The sequence below is a fragment of the Vulpes vulpes genome, chromosome 12, assembly GCF_048418805.1.
Source record: "Vulpes vulpes isolate BD-2025 chromosome 12, VulVul3, whole genome shotgun sequence".
Lineage (NCBI taxonomy): Eukaryota > Metazoa > Chordata > Mammalia > Carnivora > Canidae > Vulpes > Vulpes vulpes.
The window spans coordinates 78742523-78763188 of NC_132791.1; the positions used below are offsets into that span (position 1 = coordinate 78742523).

The window sequence follows — 20666 nt, forward strand, 5'->3', positions numbered from 1 at the left end:
TACAAAGAACAAAAATGAAATAGTTTGAATACTTAAAAAATATTTAACTTGAGGTAAATATTGAGTGCACATAAGAGTAAACGACTTCTAATTCCTTAAGAGAGAAAAGTTTTATAAGATAAGCATTTTTACATTAGACCAAAGTTACAGAATATATGCCAGTGTCTTACCTTCCTTCACTCCCCACCCCTGTCCCCACATGAGTATCCTTCCCTCTCTTCCACTATGTTCCCTAGGTTAAGTTATTCAGGTAGATGTCGTGACACTGTGGTGGTCAGTTCCTTGAAGATAAAGGTAATGGCGTGTTTATATTCATCACAGTGTTTATATTCATCACAGCCCAGCACAGTGGGTGTATACAGCTGTGTATAAACAATATATCCTCATTAAACTGAATTGGAGGCCATACATATGCAGAAATAGTAAAACAACTGGAGATAAAAAGTGCCTGTATTTTCTAGTCTGGAGAAAATATTGCATTCTCCAAGAAAAACCATCTTGAAGAAGACAGAAGACTGATCCTAACCAAACAGGCAACATAACATGATGACATAATACTTACAAGACTTGGGGGTCAGTCCACTTTGTTAGGCAGAGCTCTTCCAGCAAATCTTTTTCATCCAAGATCTCCAAAACAGACTCTTTGAAAATTTTAATATCGGTTTCTAACTCTGACAGACTATAAGAGTAGTTGTATAGAAATGATCAATAACAAACTTATAAACATATTTCCCTATAAGAAAAGTACCTTTTTAAAATACTTTATCAAGTAGATCCACCTATATGTTCATGGTAAACACTGACTTATAAAAAAAATTGTTCATGTGCATAGTAAATATCAAAATCAATTCCCATACCAAAAATAAAGACCCTGATAGAGCATTTCATGCAAAATAGCTTTTCAATAAACATTAGTCTATGTGCCCACCGAGGCTACTTTCCTACTTTGAAGGCACAAAGAGAAAGTCATTACCATTAATAAGACTAATTGGTATTTTTAAAACGGGGAATAATCATATTTATTTTGTATCTGAGTTAATGCTATGCATTATGCTGTTAGAATAGCTAAAAGAGAAGTCTAAGACGTTTGTGTCTACCTCCCAAGTTGGTGAACATCCAGAGTTACCTCTTGCCATTCTGTAGTAGGATGTGGAGTTTGCTTCTGTCCACAGAAGAATGTCTGGGATCCACTAAGGCTTCCAGTGTCTCAAGGATCAGGGGCTGCAGAATGCTGAGTTTCCCCTGAAGAGAGCTGATCTAGATAACAACATGACCTTTCATAAGAATCAAAACAGTCTTTTTAGAATATTCAGGATCAGTGGATCCTCTGATGAAACACAGAAGTCTGTAATAACTAAGAAGGCTGGTAATGTTTCAGAACATGGTCATTGCTGGAATGCCTACTTCAGATGATTAAAAAACTGGATCTACCAACCAGGTTAAAAGATAACCTTGCATAATGTTGCCAGGCTTGCATTTGGTTGACAGGGCATTAACTCTCATAAGAGTTTGCCTCACATACATTTATTATGAAAAGAATGCAAGATTGATTAATTAAAATAAAACCTGCCATTCCATGGTTAAAATATATACTTCACATTTGGTAAATAATACCTATGTTCTTTGTAAACAGAATATAGTTCAAAATTTCTATATAAAAAAACCTCTTCTGAAAACCAAAACATAACTTGGGACTTTAAGAAATAAATCGGCATCAAGTCAAAAGTATACCTATTATTCAAAAAAAAGAAAGTAAGTAAAAAAAAAAAAAAAAAGAAAAAAAGAAAGTATACTTGTTATTCAAGTAAATTCAGGCATGGTAGACATTCAGCAGGAAAGCACTGATACAGCTATACCAGTTGTTAGAATACTGAAATATTTCTATACCTGTTGGTGAATAGCCTAAGAGAATGAAGCAGTGATTAATCAAATAATGGCATCAATTCCAATATGTACTGTTTGTCTCAGCATGAGCCCAAGAGCTTATTCGGCCTATGCAGACTGTCACTGACCACTGGTTGCATCTTCTCTTCTTTCCCTCCTCTGCATTTTTCCCTTTAGTAACTGTGCTCCAAGTAGTCCCCATCTCCTTGGCTGGTACTAGCAGGTGCTCCTGCTTCATGAAACCGAGTGAACCAAATGAAGCCAATTCCTACTCCCTCGGTACAGCAGGGCAGACAGAAGAGAAGGGTCCCAGGTTCACTCCATCCTCACCCACTTTACCTGCTTCCTTTGTCCACTCTGGTCAGTATGCTCCTAGAACCAACTGTTGCATTCAGGTGGTTCCTGCACAGTACTATCCTGACTACTAGGGAGAAGAAAGATAATGACCAATTTGTGGGGGCCAGGATGACAGTGACCATTGTCATTCAGGGCCTGACAGGGTCCTCAGATACCCAGTAATTATCAACACAATGAGGGAATCACAAGAATTATACACAGTTCCTATGTCCAAGTAGGTCTCAAACAGTGGCCTCATCTAGCTGTCTCAAAAGATTATATACACATATTAAAGAGTAATGTGGAAAGTATTAGAATGACTTGAGCTATAATGTTTATGTGTGTGCAGTTTTACATATACAATTTAGTTACAGAATAAGATAGAATACATTTGAAACTTTCTTGATATGTTCTATCATATTTAGGAAGTATTCTGAATTATCACTCCTAAAATACTTATCAAAACTGTACAAAGGACAGCCAATTTATTTTATTTTATTTTATTTTTTTATTTTTTATTTACTTATGATAGTCACACAGAGAGAGAGAGAGAGAGGCAGAGACACAGGCAGAGGGAGAAGCAGGCTCCATGCACCGGGAGCCCGACGTGGGATTCGATCCCGGGTCTCCAGGATCGCGCCCTGGGCCAAAGGCAGGCGCTAAACCGCTGCGCCACCCAGGGATCCCAGGACAGCCAATTTAAAACATGCTTAACTGAACATTATGACTCTCAAAGAGACTCTATAAACTCTACCTAGAGATCTCAGATCTATTTGATTAGATCATAGAGCTTATGCATGTACTTTCTCCAAACAGGACCCTTAGAGATGTTTTTGTTTGGAGGTAGGGTGTGGTTAGGGAAGGTGCCATTGATACCAACTTACCTTCCTTCTCAGGAGCATTTTAAAACAACAACAAATTCAAGAAGCTAAATAAAAATAGGCTTACCCAATATTGTAGGAGTGCTTCAATAGCCCTGAACTCAAAAGGTAAAGGGTATGTGACAAGTTGTCCTTCTCCAGCCAACTGTGAAGGGAGTTCCCGGAACAGCCACTGCTCTAAATTTAAATTACGATAATCTAGTATCAGAAGACACTCTGGAGTTATCACAGCTTTCAAATACTGTAAGAAATTTAAAAAAAAATTATATATACATACACATATACACATGCACATGCAAGTTGTGGAGCTATAGGAAAATAATATTTATAAAATAGAGTTTAATACGGTTTTAATTTTGGGTTAAGCCTCAACTAAATCCTGTTAATTAAAAAAAAATTATATATATACATACACAATATATACATTTTTTTTTAAAGAAAGGAAGCCTAAAATATATGTACTTCTAATGCATTCTCAACAGAACTAGAATAAAACTACATATTAAGAATTCCAGGGTAATCAGGAGACCAACAGGGAACAATAAAATAAAAAAAACAAGGTAAGGTTTTCTTAGTTACATATTTGGTAGACTTTTGGAAAAGACTGTTTAGTCATGATTACTTTGGCTGAAATGGGAAAGTTGTCTTTTTAAAAGGTCACCAAAACATATTAAGCTAACTTCAAACTATAAAGCTAAAATGCAGCCTCAGTGCTCTAATTTAGAACACCAAGAAATTAAAAATTTATTCTGAAGACTGACGTCTTTTTTTTCTTAAAGAGTTTTTTTTTTTTTTAATTTTTATTTATTTATGATAGTCACAGAGAGAGAGACAGAGAGAGGCAGAGACATAGGCAGAGGGAGAAGCAGGCTCCATGCACTGGGAGCCTGATGTGGGATTCGATCCCGGGTCTCCAGGATCACGCCCTAGGCCAAAGGCAGGCGCCAAACCGCTGCACCACCCAGGGATCCCAAGACTGACGTCCTTTAAGTTAGGAAAGTAGCTTGTGGCCACTGTATTAGTGATATAAATATTAGAGATTTTTCACATTTTCCCCTAACATATTATGAAGACTTTTATACAGAAAAATTGAAAAATTATGCAATGAATACCTATATACATATCATTTAGATTGTACAATTAACATTCTGCTAAATTTACATTATCAGACACTTCTCTCTTCATGAGAGATAATTTTTGTAAAAATGATCAAGGGCAAGAAAAAATTATTTTAATTCCAGTACACTTAACAGTATTCTATCAACTTTGGTGTACAACACAGTGGTTCAGCAATTCTATACATTACTCCGTGCTCATCGTGAGAAGTATACTCTTCATTCCTTTCACCTGTTTCCCCCATCCCCCAACTACCTCCCCTTTAGTGAACACCTGTTTGTTCTCTAGAGTTAAGAATCTTGTTTTTATTGTCTGTTTCTTAAATTCCACATAAGTGAAAAATCATACGGTATTTGTCTTTCTGATTTATTTCACTTAGTATTATACTTTCTAGCTCTGTCCATGTTGTTGCAAATGGCAAGATTTCATGTTTTTTTTTTTTTTTTTTTTACGGCTAACATTCATTCCATTGTGTGTGTGTGTATACAGCACACTTTAACGACTCATCTATTGGTGAACACCTGGGTTGCTTCTATAATTTATCTATTGTAAAAAAAAAAAAATGCTGTAATAAACAGAGGGGTGCATAGATCTTTTCAAATTAGTGTTTACATTCTCTTTGGGTAAATACTCAGTAGTGTGATTACTAGATCATAGGGTAGTTCTATTTTTAATTTTTTTTTAAAGATTTTATTTATTAATGAGAGACATACAGAGAGAGAGAGGCAGAGACACAGGCAGAGGGAGAAGCAGGCTCCATGCAGGGAGCCCGATGTGGGACTCGATCCTGGGGCTCCAGGATCACACCCGGGGCCGAAGGCTGCGCTAAACCGCTGAGCCACCAGGGCTGCCCTATTTTTAATTTTTTAAGGAACCTCCATACTGTTCTCCACAGCAGCTGCACTGTTTACAGTCCCATCAACAGTGCACTAAGGTTCCTTTTTCTCCACATCCTCGCCAACACCTGTTGTTTCCTGTGTTACTGGTTTTACCATTTTGATCAATGTGAGGTGATACCTCATTGTAGTTCTGATTTGCATTTCCCTGATGACAGGTGATGATGAGCATCTTTTCATGTGTCTGTTGGTCATCTAGATGTCTTCTTTAGAGAAATGTCCATGTCTTCTGCTTATTTTGTAATTGGATTTGGTTTTTTTTTTTTTTTTGGCATTGAGCTGTGTAAGTTCTTTATATATTTTGGAGACTCTTTATGGGATATGTTATTTGCACATATCTTCTCCCATTCTGTAGGTTGTCTTCTAGTTTTGACTTTTTTTTTCCTGTACAGAATCTTTTCATTTTGATGTAGTCCCAATACTTTATTTTGCTTTTGTTTCCCTTGTCTCAGGGGACATATCTAGGAAAATGTTGCTACAGCCTGTGTCAGACACATTACTGCCTGTGCTGTCTTCTAGGATGCTTATGGTTCCAGATCTCACATTTAGGTCCTTAATCCATTTTAAGATTCTATTTATTTATTTATTTATTTTTTAAAGATTTATTTATTCATGAGACACACAAAGAGAGGCAGAGACACAGGCAGGGGGAGAAGGAGACTTCTCGCAGGAAGTTCGATGCAGGACTCAATCCCGGATCCCAGTATTACTCTCTAAGCTGAAAGCAGACATTCAACCACTGAGCCACCCAGGTGTCCCAGTTTTTTTTTAAGATTTTATTTATTCATTCATGAGAGACACAGAGAGAGAGGCAGAGGTCATAGACTTGATCCCAGGACCGTGGAATCACAACCTGAGCCAAAGGCAGACATTCAACCCTTGAGCCACCTAGGCATTCCTTAAGTTTACTTTTGTGTATGGTATAAGAAGGTGGTCCAGTTTCATTCTTTTGGATGAGGCTAAATGGTTTTCCATCGCCGTTTGTTGCAGAAACTGCCATTTTTCCCCACTGCATATTCTTGCCTCGTTGAAGATTAATTGACCATATAATCATGGGTGTTTCTGGGTTTTCTATTCTATTCCTGATCTATGTGTCTACTTTTGTACCAATTCTATACTGTTGTGATTACTGTAGCTATGTAATATATCTTGATATATGGGAATGTGAGGCCTCCAGCTTTTCTTTTTAAAGACTGCTTTAACTATTTGGGGTCTTTTGTGGTTCCATAGAAATTTTAGGATTATTTGTTCTACTTCTGTGAAAAATGCTGACCCTCTCTACCTGATTTTACACCAAATCTCACCACCCCACGTGCTGGTGGAACAGGCTCAGTCACACTTGCCTCAGTCCAAGCACAGTACCACTCCTCGCCCCTCAGAAGACCAGCCCAAACCCCTGCTTATACCCACATCTCCTGATTCAGGAGTTTTGCAAGGCCTGGGTTCCCATAGCAGTAGCAACAGTTCTCATTTCACAAGACGACCAGAGCTCACCTAGTTAAAATGTGCCACATTCAGACCAGGGACCAAATGTTGTCCACAACAAGCAAAGAAAGCCTCTACAGACAACTGGCCTGAAGGATAAAGTGGCCAGGACACAATAGCAGAGCTCTCCCAGCACATATTGGAGATACTCCCAGAAGTGCCAGGCCCTGGAACATGGGGACACTATGCTGCAGGGAACTACAGAACCTTTTTTTTTTTTTTTTATAAGGCCATTATTTTAAAGAATAGGAGACCCAGCTGACTTTCCTAACACACAGAAATGGGCACAGAGACTTAGACAAAATGAGAAGACAGAGGAATTTATCCTAAATGAAAGGACAAGGACACAGCCAGAGATCTTAGCAAAACAGATATAGATAACATGCCTGATGGAGAATTTAAAACAATGATCAAAAGGATACTCACTGAACTTGAGAGTAGAGAACATCAATGAGATCCTTAATGAGATGAGGAATAATAAAGAGATAAAGGGATCAATAAATGAAATGAGAAACATTTCACTTGACAGAATAAATAGCAGACTGGAAGAAGCAAATGAATTAATGACCTAGAAGACACAGTAATATAATCAAGCTGAACAAAAGAGAGGAAAAAGAATTATGCAATAGAAGAGACTTAGGAACTCAGTGACTCCATCAAACTTAATAATATTCATATTGTAGAAGTCCCAGGAGAGAGGGAAAAGGGGGTAGACAATTTAGTTGAAGAAATAATAGCTGAAAACTTCCCTAATTCGGGAAGGAAACATATCCAGATTCAGGAGGTACAGAGAATTCCAAACAAAATCAACAAAGGCATATCCACACCACTGTAATTAAAATGACAAAATACAGTGATAAAAAGTATAAAATGCAGAAGACAAAGATGATGGTTACATATGGAAACCTCATGAAGCTATCAGCAGATTTTTCAACAGAAACTTTCCAAGACAAAGTGGCGGCATAATATATTCAAAATGCTGGATGGGAACCAACAAGGCTATAATTCAGAAAAGTGAAAGTTTCCCAGAGAAACAAAACTAAAGGAGTTCATGACAACTAAACTAGGCCTGCAAGAAATATTAAAGGGGAATCTTTGAGTGCAAAGGAAAGACCAAAAAGGACAATATGAAGTTCAGAAACACAAAAGCACTAAAAATGAGTATTTTTGTAAAAAAAAAAATAAACATCAGTCAAGAATTCACAAAATGCAAGGATGTAAAATAAGACATCATATACCTAAAACATGGCAAGGAGAAGAGTAAAGAATGATTCCAAAATTAAATGAACATTAATAATATAGCAAATTAATAAAGATAGCAATATGTAGATGTTAAATATGAACGTAATGATGACTGCAAATCAAAACCAATTATAGATATGTAAAAAATAAAGGACTCCAAGTACATCACTAAAGAAACCCAGCAAACCATGAAAGACAAGAAAGAATCAGAAAAAATCTTGAGAAACAACCACAAAACAAGTAATAAAGTGGCACACATACATTTCTACCAATAATTATTTTGAATGTAAGTGGACTAAACACTCCAATCAAAAGACACAGGATATCAGAGTGGCTAAAAAAACAAGACCAATCTATCTGCTTACAGGAGACTCATTTTATTTTTTTAAAAAGACTTATTTATTCATTCATGATAGACATAGAGAGAGAGAGAGAGAGAGAGGCAGAGACACAGGCAGAGGGAGAAGCAGGCTCCATGCCGGGAGCTCGACGCGGGACTTGATCCTGGGACTCCAGGATCACACCCTGGGCCAAAGGCAGGCGCCAAACCACTGAGCCACCCAGGGATCCCCCAGGAGACTCATTTTAGACCCAGACACCTGCAGATTAAAAGTGAAGGAATGGAAAAGTATTTATCGTGCACATGGAAGTAAAAAGAAAGTCAGAGTAGCAATACTTTTATCGGAAAAAAGAGATTTAAAAAAATAGATTTTAAAACAAAGACTATAACATGAGACAAAGAAGAACACTATATAATCATTAAAAGGACAATCCAACAAGAAGATATAACAATTATAAATATGTACCCAATATGGGAGCACCCAAATACTTCCTTTATGCTTGTTACTATTGATTACATAATACAGTAGGGGACAACACCCCACTTATATCAATGGACAGGTAATCCAAACAGAAAATCAACAAAGAAACAGTAAATCTAAATGACACATTGGACCAGATCGATCTAATAGATATATACAGAACATTCTATCCTAAAACAACAAAATACACATTCAAGTGTACATGGAACATTCTCCAGAATAGATATTTTAGGCAACAAAACAAACCTCAACAAATTAAAAAAGACTGAGGTTATACTATGCATCTTCATTGACCACAATGCTATGAAACTAGAAATCAACCGTAAGAAAAAATCTGGAAAGAACATAAATTTATGAAGTTTAAATAATACACTACTAAAACAATGAATGGGTCAAACAGGAAATAAAAGAATAAAAAGGTACATAGAAACAAAAGAAAACGAAAACACAATGGTTCAAAAACCTTTGGGATACAGCAAAAGTAGTCCGGAAGTATATAGCAGTACAGGCCTATCTCAAGGAGCAAACAAACAAACAAACAAACAAAAAACAAAAAAACCTCAAACCATCTAATCTTATACTTAAGGAAGCTAGAAAAAGAGTAACAAAGCTGAAAGCCAGCAGGAAAAAGGAAATAATAAAGATTAAAACAGAAATAAATGATACAGAAACTAAAGAAACAATAGATCAATGAAACCAGGAACTATTTTCGGGCGGGGTGGGGGTGGAGGAGAGGAACAATAAAATGAACACCTAGCCACACTTATCAAGAAAAAAAGAACTCAAATAAATAAAATCACAAATGAGAGAGGAGAAATAATAACCAACATCACAAAAATACAAACTGTAAGAGTATTATAAAAAACTATCAACAAATTGGACAATCTTGAAGAAATGTGTAAGTTCCTAGAAACATACAATCTACCCAAAGTGAAACAGAAAATTTGAACAGATTGATTAGCAGCAATGAAATTAAATCAGTAATCAAAAAACTCCAAATATTCAAAAATCTGAAATCTGATGGTTTCACAGGCAGATTCTACCATTTAAAGAAAAATTATTATATCCATTCCTCTCAAACTATTCCAAAAAACTAAACAAAAAAAAATTCAAAATTCATTTCATGAGGCACTATCACTCTGACAAAACCAGATAGTTATCAAAGAAAGAACAGAACCATAGCCCAGTATCTCTGATGAACACAGATTCAAAAATCCTCAACAAAATACTAGCAAACCAAATCCAAAAATACATTAGAAATACATTAAAGAATCATTTGCCACAATCAAGTGGGATTTACTCCTGGGATGTTAAGGGTGGTTCAATATTCACAAATCAATCAATGTGATACATCACATCCACAAAAGAAAGGATAAAAACCACATGATCTTTTTAATAGATGCAGAAAAAGCATTCAACAAACTACATTCGTGATAAAAAACCCTCCACAAAGATTAAAGGGAACATACCTCAACATAAAAAGGCCATATATGAAAAACAGCAAACACCATACTCAAAAAACTAAGCATTTCCCCCAAGATCAGGAACAAGACAAGGATGTCTACTCCCACCACTTTTAATCAATACAGTAGTGGGAAGTACTGGCCATAGCAATCAGACAACAAAAAGGAATACAAGCATCCAAACTGGTAAGGAAGAAGTAAAATTTTCACTATTTGCAGATGACACGATACTAAATATAGAAAAAACCTTAAAGATTCCACCAAAAAACTACTAGAGTTGATACACAAATTCAACACAATACAAAAATCAATGTACAGAAATATCTTGTATTTCTATACACCAATGATTAAACAGCAGCAAGAGAAAATAAGAAAACAATCCCATTAACAACTGCATCAAAAACCATACGATACCTAGGAATAAACCTAACCAAAGAAGTAAAACATCTGTACTCTGAAAACTATAGAACACCTATGAAAGAAACTGAAGACATGAAGAAAGACATTTCAAGCTCATGGGTTGGAAGAACAAATATTGTTAAAATGTCTATACTATTCAAAGGAATCTACAGATTTAATGCAATCCCTATCAAAATACCAACTGCATTTTTCACAGAACCAAAACAAATAATCCTAAAGTCTGTATGAAATCACAAAAGACCCTGAATAGCCAAAGCAATCTAGAAAAAGAAAAGCAAAGCTGGGGGCATCACAATTCTGGACTTCAAGCTATATTACAAAGCTATAGTCATCAAGACAGTATGGTACTGGCACAAAAACAGACACACTGATCGATGGAAAGGAACAGAAAACCCAGAAATGGGCCCACAACCATATGGTCAAGTAATCTTGACAAAGCAGGAAAGAATATCCAATGGAAAAAAGATGGTCTCTTCAACAAATGGTTTGGGACAACTGGATGGCCTCATCCAAAAGAATGAGACTGGACCACTTTCTTACACCATACACAGAAATAAAAGGGTTAGCATCCAAAATAAATAAAGAACGGATATAACACCCCCAAAATAATCCAATTAAAAGTGGGGAGAGGACATGAACAGACATTTCTCCAAAGAACAAATCCAGATGGCCAAAAGACACATGAAAAGATACTCCTTATCACTTATTATCAGAGAAATGTGAATTAAAACTGAGTTACCACCTCATACCTCACAGAATGGCTAAAATCAACAACAACAACAACAACAACAACAACACACACACACACACACACACACACACACAAACAGATGCTGGTGAGGATGTAGAGAAAAAGGAAGCCTTTTGCCCTGTTGGTGGGAATGCAAACCAGTGCAGCCACCGTGGAAAGCAGTATGGAGATTCCTCAAAAATTTAAAAATAGAACCATTCTATTATCCAGTTATTGCACTACTGGATATTTACCCAAAGAATACCAAAATATTTATGTTTGGAATACCAAAACATGAAGGGATACATGTTCCCCTATGTTTACAGCAGCATTATTTACATAGTCAAGATATGAAGCTCAAATACCCATTGATCGATGAATAGATGAAGAAGATGTGGTATACATGTACCATGGAATATTATTCAGCCACAAAAAAGAATGAAATCTTGCCATTTGCAAAGATATGGAGGTAGAGAGTATAATGCTAAGTGAAATAAGTCAGAGAAAGACAAATACCATATGATTTTACTTATAAATGAAATTTAAGAAAGAAAACAAAGGAGCAAAGTTAGAAAGAAAAAAAAAAAAAGACAAAAAAAGGACACAAACCAAGAAACAGACTCTTAAGTATAGAGAACTGATAGTTACCAGAGGGGAGGTGGATGGAAGACAGGGGATATAGGTGATGGGGATTAAGGAGAGCACTCGTTATGATGAGTACTGCTGATTAAAATAAAAACTTTAAAGAAAATGCAGTCAGTATTTTGATAGGGATTGCATTAAATCTGTAGATTGCTTTGGGTGGTATAGACATTTTAACAATATTTTCCTCATCCATAAGTACAGAATATCTTTCCACTTCTTTGCATCATCTTTAATTTCTTTCTTCAGTGTTTTTTAGTTTTCAGAGTACATGTCTTTCACCTCCTTGGTTTTAAGTTTACTCCTAGGTATATTACTTTTGACACAAATGTAAACGGGACTGTTTCCTTAATTTCTCTTTCTGCTGCTTATTAGTATATAGAAACTCAACTGATTTCAGGGTACCTGGGTGACTCAGTGGGTTAGGCATCTGCCTTTGGCTCAGGTTGTGATCTCAGGTCCGGAGATCGAGCCACATAATGGGTTCCTTGCTCAGACAGAAGTCTGCTTCTCTCTCTCTCTCTCTCTCTGCGCACCCACCCTCCCTTGCTCCCTCTCCCTCTCTCAAGTCAATAAAATCTTAAAAAAAAAGAAAGGAAGAAATGTAATTGATTTCTGTACATTGCACCCTGTGACTTATTGAATTCATTTATCAGTTCTAGTAGCTTCTTGGCGGACAAAGAGATAACTTTTTTGAAGGGTGCTACCTACCAATAAAAGTGAAATATTTTCTGAAGACTGCTTCTATTTTTAGTTACTTAAAAATTCTAGTTAAATGGAAACCTGCCATCAAAGACTTTTTAAAGAAAGGTCTGAGGTGCCTGGGTGGCTTAGTTGGTTAAGCATCTGCCTGCCTTCAGCTCAGGTCATCATCTCAGAATCCTGGGATGGAGCCCTGCATCAGGCTCCCTGCTTGTCCCTCTGCCTCTTCTCTCCGCCACCATGCTTGCACTCTATCAAATAAATAATATCTTAAAAAAACAAAACAAAACAAAAAAAACCAAACCAAGAAAGTAGGTTTAATGTCTACCATAGAGCCCATACCATTGAGAACCATGTCACATCTATTTCTGAACCCTAGACTTTAGCTCACCAAAATTATGTATATTCAAATTTATTCTAAATCACTAAGTCAAGTCAAATTTAGTGTACTCTCAGTAAGCAGAGGAAGATGCAATTTATTTTAGGAAGCTTTCTGTTAAAAATTTAAGATTACAAACTTTAAGGGATATTCATGGTCTGTTTGGAGAACCAGAATATGTTTTTGGTAGCTAAGGTTATACTATAATGAAATGTAACTATATACAACTGAAAATGTCTATTATAAACCAAGATTCTTTCTCTTATTTCAGAAACTAGAGACTAAATTCAAGCAGCAAGAATACAGACTGCAATCATAACTTTTCCAACATAAAACATCTGCTGAACATATGTACAGGATCCTGGAAGAGGAGTTATACTCAAAATGATATGTTACACTATAAAGTATCTTGTGTTACACAGACCCATTTCATTATAAAACTGCTTTTAATTATGTATTTATCAAGATGACTAGGAAGTAACTTCTGTAAGATGCCAGTAAGAAATGTAGATGACATAAAACCCTTTACCTCCATTCTCATGATAATTCTATTGTTTCTAGTTGTGATGCTCATCACATGCTGAAACCTCAAATCTCTGGCTTGAAGACCTAATTCTTGATATAGGTCAGTTTTCTTCTTTTCTATAAAAGAAACATTTTTAACAAAAAGAGTGGGCCAACCTAATAAATGAAAGAGTTCATATTTTTCTACCAGAGCACTCCTCCCACCAACATCGACATTTTCTACTACCAGAAACAAGTCAAAATAAGTCTTTTTATTAGCCATTTTTACCTCAAACACACAGGCTGATTTTGGTCAAACTCTAATAGTTCTTTTTTCATTTTATGCATACTTCATAAAATTTCTTTGTATTCAGAAGTCCCTTGGGACTAGCATAAAACCACAGCCTTACCTGACTTAATATATCTATGTCAAGCTCTAGAAATGGGTTATTATTTTAAAATACAAATTATACAGAACTACATTTCCTAGGTTTTCTGCTTTCAGGATTTTAAATCTGAACAGATAACATAAATTTTCTTGGTTCTTGGACTAATAATACAAAATGAATAATTAAAGTCAGTTTTCTCACTAAATTCTTGCACCTGAAAACTAAATTTATTATCTAAGAGAAAGTATAATGAAGCAGCTCAAGAAATGGTTATAGTGGCATCTGTACTTGTAGTGTCAAATCACACCTGTGACAGAGCACTAAGGAGAATAGTCACCTGAAGGAGGTAACAGGCAAAAAAAACCACCCAAAATATCCCATCAGGATCTCAGGCAATAGCAGGTATAGGATCATGGGGTTAGAAGCACAGGGGAGATCCTTATGAAGCCTACATCTGGGGTCAGACAGTAAAGAGAGGCTTAGTTTTATTTTAAACAGTAATTGTCCATAACAATGATCATCAGCAGATCGCCATCCAGTGCTCTGACCCTGTCTTCTGTCCCCACCACATCCCCCCCACCACAATATCAGTAGTACTATGTAAGTCAGCCTTAAACATGGAACAAGAGAGGCATATGTGGACTAGGGCGTGGAAAGAGAGACTAAAGAAAAACAAAATGTGCTCCAGCTGCATACCAATCTCTGCTCTCAAAATATTCCGTTTACATCCATTAGAAAGTCTCTAAAACCAATTCTGGGAGAACATGCACAGTCCAGGTATCACCAGTTCCAATTAGGACCGATGGACAAATGCTGAAAATAGATCTGTTTCAATACACCCCTCCACACAAAGAATATTCTACTCAAAACACTACAATTTATTGATTTCCATCAGCTTCACTCATTTACTGGTGGGGGTGGGGGGGCGGTGGGGGTGGGGGGGAGTGATAAGGGAGGGGGGAAGTGATAAGAAAATGAAAGATACTTACCAAAAGAAGTAACATTTCCCTCTTTGTCAAATTTTGTCTAAAGAGAGATAATAAAAACAAAATATTATTTTCTCCCAAATGAGTATGCTCTTTTGTAGTATTATACTACACGGTATTATGCTATCTCCCAAAAATAGATATGCATAGATAAACCAAAACTGTTTTTTAAGGTAAAATTCAGTTATGAGTGAAGGGCTGAAAGAATCCCTTTTTCCTCTGCTAGGACAGATGGGACCTTTAACTTTGTTTTGGTTCCCCTGGAAATCTGATAAGGGAGTATCAGTGCCATTGCTTATGGTAAAAATGCCCAATGCCTGGTCAATTGCATAGGATCAGGAAGACTATGGACGAATTATAGATAACCTGGCAGGAAGCCACTCCCTTGCTTTTCCTTGCATGGGGTGGCTCTTGTAACTGGCCGTGTTTCTTGCATGGGGATTTTTTAAAAGATTATTTATTTATTCATGAAAGACACACAGGCAAATACAGACTAGCTTTCCTCAAATTTCTTTCACAAATACACCTTCTGCAGAAAATCTGAAATAAAGCAAAATAAAACTAATCATGTGAACTAAGAAATTTCAGAGAAAACCATGCAAATATTTTACATGTCCTTCCAGACTTTTCCTAACCAATATATTAATGTTACACTTTTTTGCACTCTCTATTCCATTTTCAACTTAATATTTTTGCATCTCAATATTTATCTTCACCATTTCTTCTTTACTGAGATATTTTCTGATAAAAAAACATACAAACTTATTTTCTTAAATGTTTATCTTGTAAAGTAACATCATCTAGAGTGAGCTGATTAGGAAGCTCTCAAACAGGGCAGCCCCAGTGGCGCAGCGGTTTGTTGCCACCTGCAGCCTGGGGTGTGATCTGGGGACCCGGGATCGAGTCCCACATCGGGCTCCCTGCATGGAGCCTGCTTCTCCCTCTGCCTATGTGTCTCTGCCTCTTTCTCTCTGTGTCTATGAATAAATAAATAAAATCATAAAAAAAACTTTAAAAAAAAAAAAGGAAGCTCTCAAACAGTATCAACTATTTTTCTTGAGTATTTTGGGTACTCAATGATTTTACCTGCAAAGAATCTTCTTTCAATATTTAATATCTGAATTTAATCTTCATCAAACTGGCCAAATGTTTAAAAACACTGATTAACAGTGATAACTTTGACATATAATTCTGGAGGTTATCTTGTTAGTATAGTTTGTAAAGAAAAGTTCTTATGTTAATAAGCCTAAATAATGATGATGGCTAACATATTGAATACTTACATGTGTGGGCATTTTATACAGCTGTGAGTTAATTCAAACCAAAAACAATTCTATAAGGTAGGTACTATTCGCAGTTTACAAATGAGAAACTAAGGCATAAAGATGTTATCATGCCTGGTCCAAGTCCACCAGTTAATAGTAAGAGGCAGAGCTGAGATCTGAATTTAGGAATGATAATTCAAAACAAGCACATTACTTTTTTTAACACAACTTTTCGAAAAAAATAAAGCCCTACAAAAAAGTTACAAGAATATCTTACAGCCAATTCCCATGTAACTTTCACCTCGAGTAATCTTTTGCTAACATTTTGCCCTAATGGCCTACTTTTTCTCTTTCTAGATATGTGGGTGTAATACACATTATTTTGTTCATTTTTCCCTTGAATCAGTTCAGAGAAAATTACAGAGATCATGAACCTTCAGAGCATACACTCGTAAATATACACTTTGCTCCCTTCAAAATGTTTCTGTATATCTTATGTGGCACAGCACAGGTTCAAGCCACTGTGTAATAGTCCTCAAGGACTTCTAAACAGATTCACAAATCTTGAGTAGGAAGTGAATGATGATTTGAACAACCAGTTCCAGGATTAAAAGGAGACGTCCAGGGGGGCACATGGGTGGCTCAGTGGTTTACTGTCTGCCTTCCACTCAGGTAGTGATCCCCTGGTCTTGGGATCGAGTCCTACATTGGGCTCCCCATGGGGAATCTGCTTCTCCCTTTACCTTTGTCTCTCATAAATCAATAAATAAAATCTTAAAAAAAAAAAAAGAGGGAGACTTCCACAGTCAATAGCAAAGTTTTAAGGGTGCTGTTAAGTAAATCTAGCTGGCACTCAGGTCACTAGCTAAGCAAAACACAAAGACAAGATGACTTACAAGTATGGCGATTCACTGTGAAAACAAAAATAAGTATTACCTTGGCCGAGTAGTCCAACCCAGTTAACTTAATAAGTACAGAAGTACATTCTCTAAGTTATCAAATATACCTCACATACTCACCACAGTAAACACTGGGGCTACACTGGCTAAAGTAGCTTGAGAGACATCAGAAGTTCTAAATCGATGCGTTTCACCTGAGGAATAAATTAGAGAATTCTCTGTGATGATACAATAGGTACTGACATATGGTTATGATATAACTCTCATACTATGTGGTCCTTAGATTCTTACTTTTTAAAGAATTTTTCCTGCAGGAAAATGAAGAAACACTCTTACTTGCTAATGTTAACACCTGTAGGGGATTATGTTAGATTTGGTAGGGAATGATTTTTGAAAGTAATGGCTCAGGTGAGGTACTAATTTATGGATTCCAACCACCTCTGTTCTGATTATTACTGCTACCTCAAAATCAAATCTACAAATGAGTTAACAGCATTCTGAAATTAAAAAAAAAATTTTTTTTGCATAATTCAAAAAGGCTCTTTACAAAAATTATATTGGTAGATTTATTTTAGAAAACATAGATCTATGCTGAAAATAATACTTAGGGGATCCCGGGGCGGCTCGGCGGTTTGGCGCCGGCCTTTGGCCCGGGGCGCGGTCCTGGAGCCCCGGGATCGAGTCCCGCGTCGGGCTCCCGGCACGGAGCCTGCTTCTCCCGCCTCCTCTCTCTCTATCATAAATAAGTAAACAAATAAATCTTAAAAAAAAAAAAAAAAAAGTAAACAAAGCCCTTCCCACTAGCACTCCGGCGGGGTAGAGGCGGGGTAGGTGCGACGGGGGCGGTGGAAACCCCAGGGGTCCCGGCGCGCCGGCCGGTCCGCCCGGCGGGGATGGGGCCCGGGGCCGCGCGAGGGGCTGGGGACCCCGGGCTCGGGGCTCCGCTCGGCCGGCGGCCCTCCGCGGCCAGGACTCCCGGCCGGGAGTCGGGCGGTCCGGCCAGGGCCCCGGGTCTCCGCCAGGCCGGCGCGGGCTGCGGACGGGGCGCGCAGTACCTGCCACGCGGGGCCGCCGGGGGTCGCAGAGCGGCGCAGCCCGGGCCCCCCCGAGGAGCAGGGCCGCGGGGCCGCAGGCGGACACGGGACGCGCCCCGGGGGTCAGGCCTTGGGCCAGAGCACACAGCGCGCGCCGAGGCAGCCCCGCGGCGCTGGGCAGGAGCCGGCTGAGGCTCCGCAGGCATCCCATGGCGCTGGAGCGAGGAGACGGCAGCGACACCCCAAGCCTTCATGCCGGGCGCTGGCTGGTCAGCCGGCACCGACGCGGCCCCGCGCCCGCGCCTAGGGCCCGAGCGCCGTGTACTGAGCATGCGCGGGACGCGCGTGCGCCTCCTCTCCCGCGCATGCTCGGAAGGTGGCCTTGGGCGCGCGCCTGGCGTCCCGTAGCCAATCGGAGTTCGCGGTGCGGGGGGGGGCTGGAGGGGGGGCTGGGGGCGGGGCTGGAGGGCGCGAGCGGCCCAACCTGGACCCCACCCTGGCGCGGACGCTGGCGCCCTTGGAGAGGTCAGCTCCGCCTGAAGGTTGCTAACTAGGAATCTGAAGAATTGTGGAGGCGTCCCGGCCTGTGTATAACGCATTGCAGTTTCTGGAGCATTTTCGTGCATTTGATAAAATGCACAATTTGGAAGTGAGGAAGTTCTGCCCATTTCTAACTCAATTTCTCTTTAAATTTACTGTAGTACAAATAAATAACCGTCCTAATGGAATGATGTACCAAGCCTTTGCGAGTGAAGATATGCTCTGATTTAATCAACTGTAAGATAGTGTCAGTTTCAAGGAACCATTATTTTATGTACCACCAGGAAAGAAAAAATGCTGACCTAATTGTTTCAAGACTCATCCCAATTTTAGTCTTTAAAATATGAAAAAAAAGTGGGTTTTAATAGTGATTAAATATAGCAGTATGCGTATTTTATTTATTTTTATTTTTAAAAAAGATTTTATTTATTTATTCATGAGAGACAGGCAGAGACACAGGCAGAGGGAGAAGCAGGCTCCAGCGGAGAGCAGGATGCAGGACAATCCCAGGACCCAGGGATCACACCCTCAGTCAAAGGCGGAGGCTCAACCACTGAGCCACTCAGGTGCCCCCAATATGTATATTTTTAAAGCGTGAGTTGATAGACTCGTCCCTTCCATGATAATAATGCAAGACAGATAAGAGTTTCAAAGATTCCCATTCAATCACTATGGGTGTGTACAAACACAGAGCTAAAGAAACATAACAGAGCATTGTTTTTGTTTTTGTTTAAGGGTATTGGGAATGAAGCTGAATTAGGAATCCAGTAGACAAAAGGCTTCATAGAAGAGAGGATGTTTTGACTTTAGCATTGAAAGCAAAGGAGAACATCCAGCATTAAAATCTGATAAGAACATACCTGGTAGATTTTACTAAGGCCTTCAGTGATGAAACATACCTTCCAAAAACATGCCTTCAGAGAGCTTTCTTTGAGACAACATATGGTAACTCTTTTTTTGAAAACTTGACCCTGGCTCAATGAAACAGCTCTGCTGAAGATATCCTTGCAAACGCTTAGGAAAGCTCTGGGACATGGCCAGACACATTGCCTTGCAATGCATGTCAAGGATTTGGAATTTAATATAGGATGGGTGGAAGCCATGGGGGGAACTTCAATGAACAGAAAGGTAATGATATGATGTATGTTTAAATGGATCATTCTGGTTGCGTGGGGAAGGGATTACAGAGATAGTGATGATGGTGTGTGCCGAGGTAGGTGATGGAAAAGGGGAAACAGGGTGAACTTGGTGCTATATATTGAAGACTGAGTTGACAAGATTTACAAATGGGATGTAAGAGGCATAGAAATTGCCTCCAAAATATTTTGCCTAAACAACTGGGACAATCATGGTGCCGTCTACTGAGAGAGAATTTTAGAAAGGAAGAAGTTTAGCTGGAGATCAGGTTATGGCATGGCATTTGTTTCTGAGCATGTTAAATTTGAAAGCTCTACTAAACAGATATCTAAGCAGAGATATCAAGTGAGCAGTCTGAAGTTTGGGAGAGATGTTGGTGGGACATTTATACTGGGGACTGTACAGATATTTAAAGCCATAAGAACTGGGTAAGATCTCTTAGGAAGTAGATAGCAAAAAGTTCCAGGAAATCCCTGGGTGGCTTAGAGGTTTAATGCCTGCCTTCAGGCCAGGGCGTGATCCTGGAGACCTGGAGCCTGCTTCTTCCTCTGCCTGTGTCTCTGCCTCTCTCTCTCTCTCTCTCTCTCTCTCTCTGTGTGTGTGTGTGTTCTCACCCAGAACTGTTTCATGTCAGAAATGTTACACCAATGATATACTCTCTGACCTTAATCTCCTGGAGGCTTTTATACCCACAACAATTACACAATTATATTCTCCCATCAGACCCTTGCCAGCTCTTCTCCCTTCTCTCTCTAGCCCAGATTATGTAACTCATCATGTGAAACTGCTCTGACTAGTACTTGGAACACATGGCATTCATGGGGTGTATCATAGAAGCCACTTTATTTTTGTCCCTCCAAACCTGCTGAGTGAGACTAGTCCTTCTCTGGCCTCTTGAAAACTTGGTTAGGTTCC

At 38.5% G+C, this 20666-nt stretch overlaps 1 protein-coding gene across 7 annotated transcripts in view; it reads right to left on the reverse strand.

The window, feature by feature from the left end:
* The window catches only part of MRS2 (magnesium transporter MRS2), a 37257-nt gene extending 18857 nt beyond the window's left edge, over positions 1-18400 (reverse strand). For all 7 annotated transcript variants that reach the window (XR_011995661.1, XR_011995665.1, XR_011995664.1 and 4 more), the window contains exons 1-7: positions 18096-18400; positions 17161-17234; positions 14880-14916; positions 13527-13639; positions 3169-3342; positions 1127-1257; positions 563-679 (exon numbers count right to left, since the gene is read on the reverse strand). Coding sequence is in view for 2 of the 7 variants with exons in the window: in XM_072729026.1 (XP_072585127.1) it covers positions 563-679; positions 1127-1257; positions 3169-3342; positions 13527-13639; positions 14880-14916; positions 17161-17234; positions 18096-18285 (836 nt within the window). In the remaining 5 variants the exon portion in view is untranslated. The remainder of the gene's footprint in view (positions 1-562; positions 680-1126; positions 1258-3168; positions 3343-13526; positions 13640-14879; positions 14917-17160; positions 17235-18095) is intronic.
* Positions 18401-20666: the final 2266 nt, after the last annotated feature.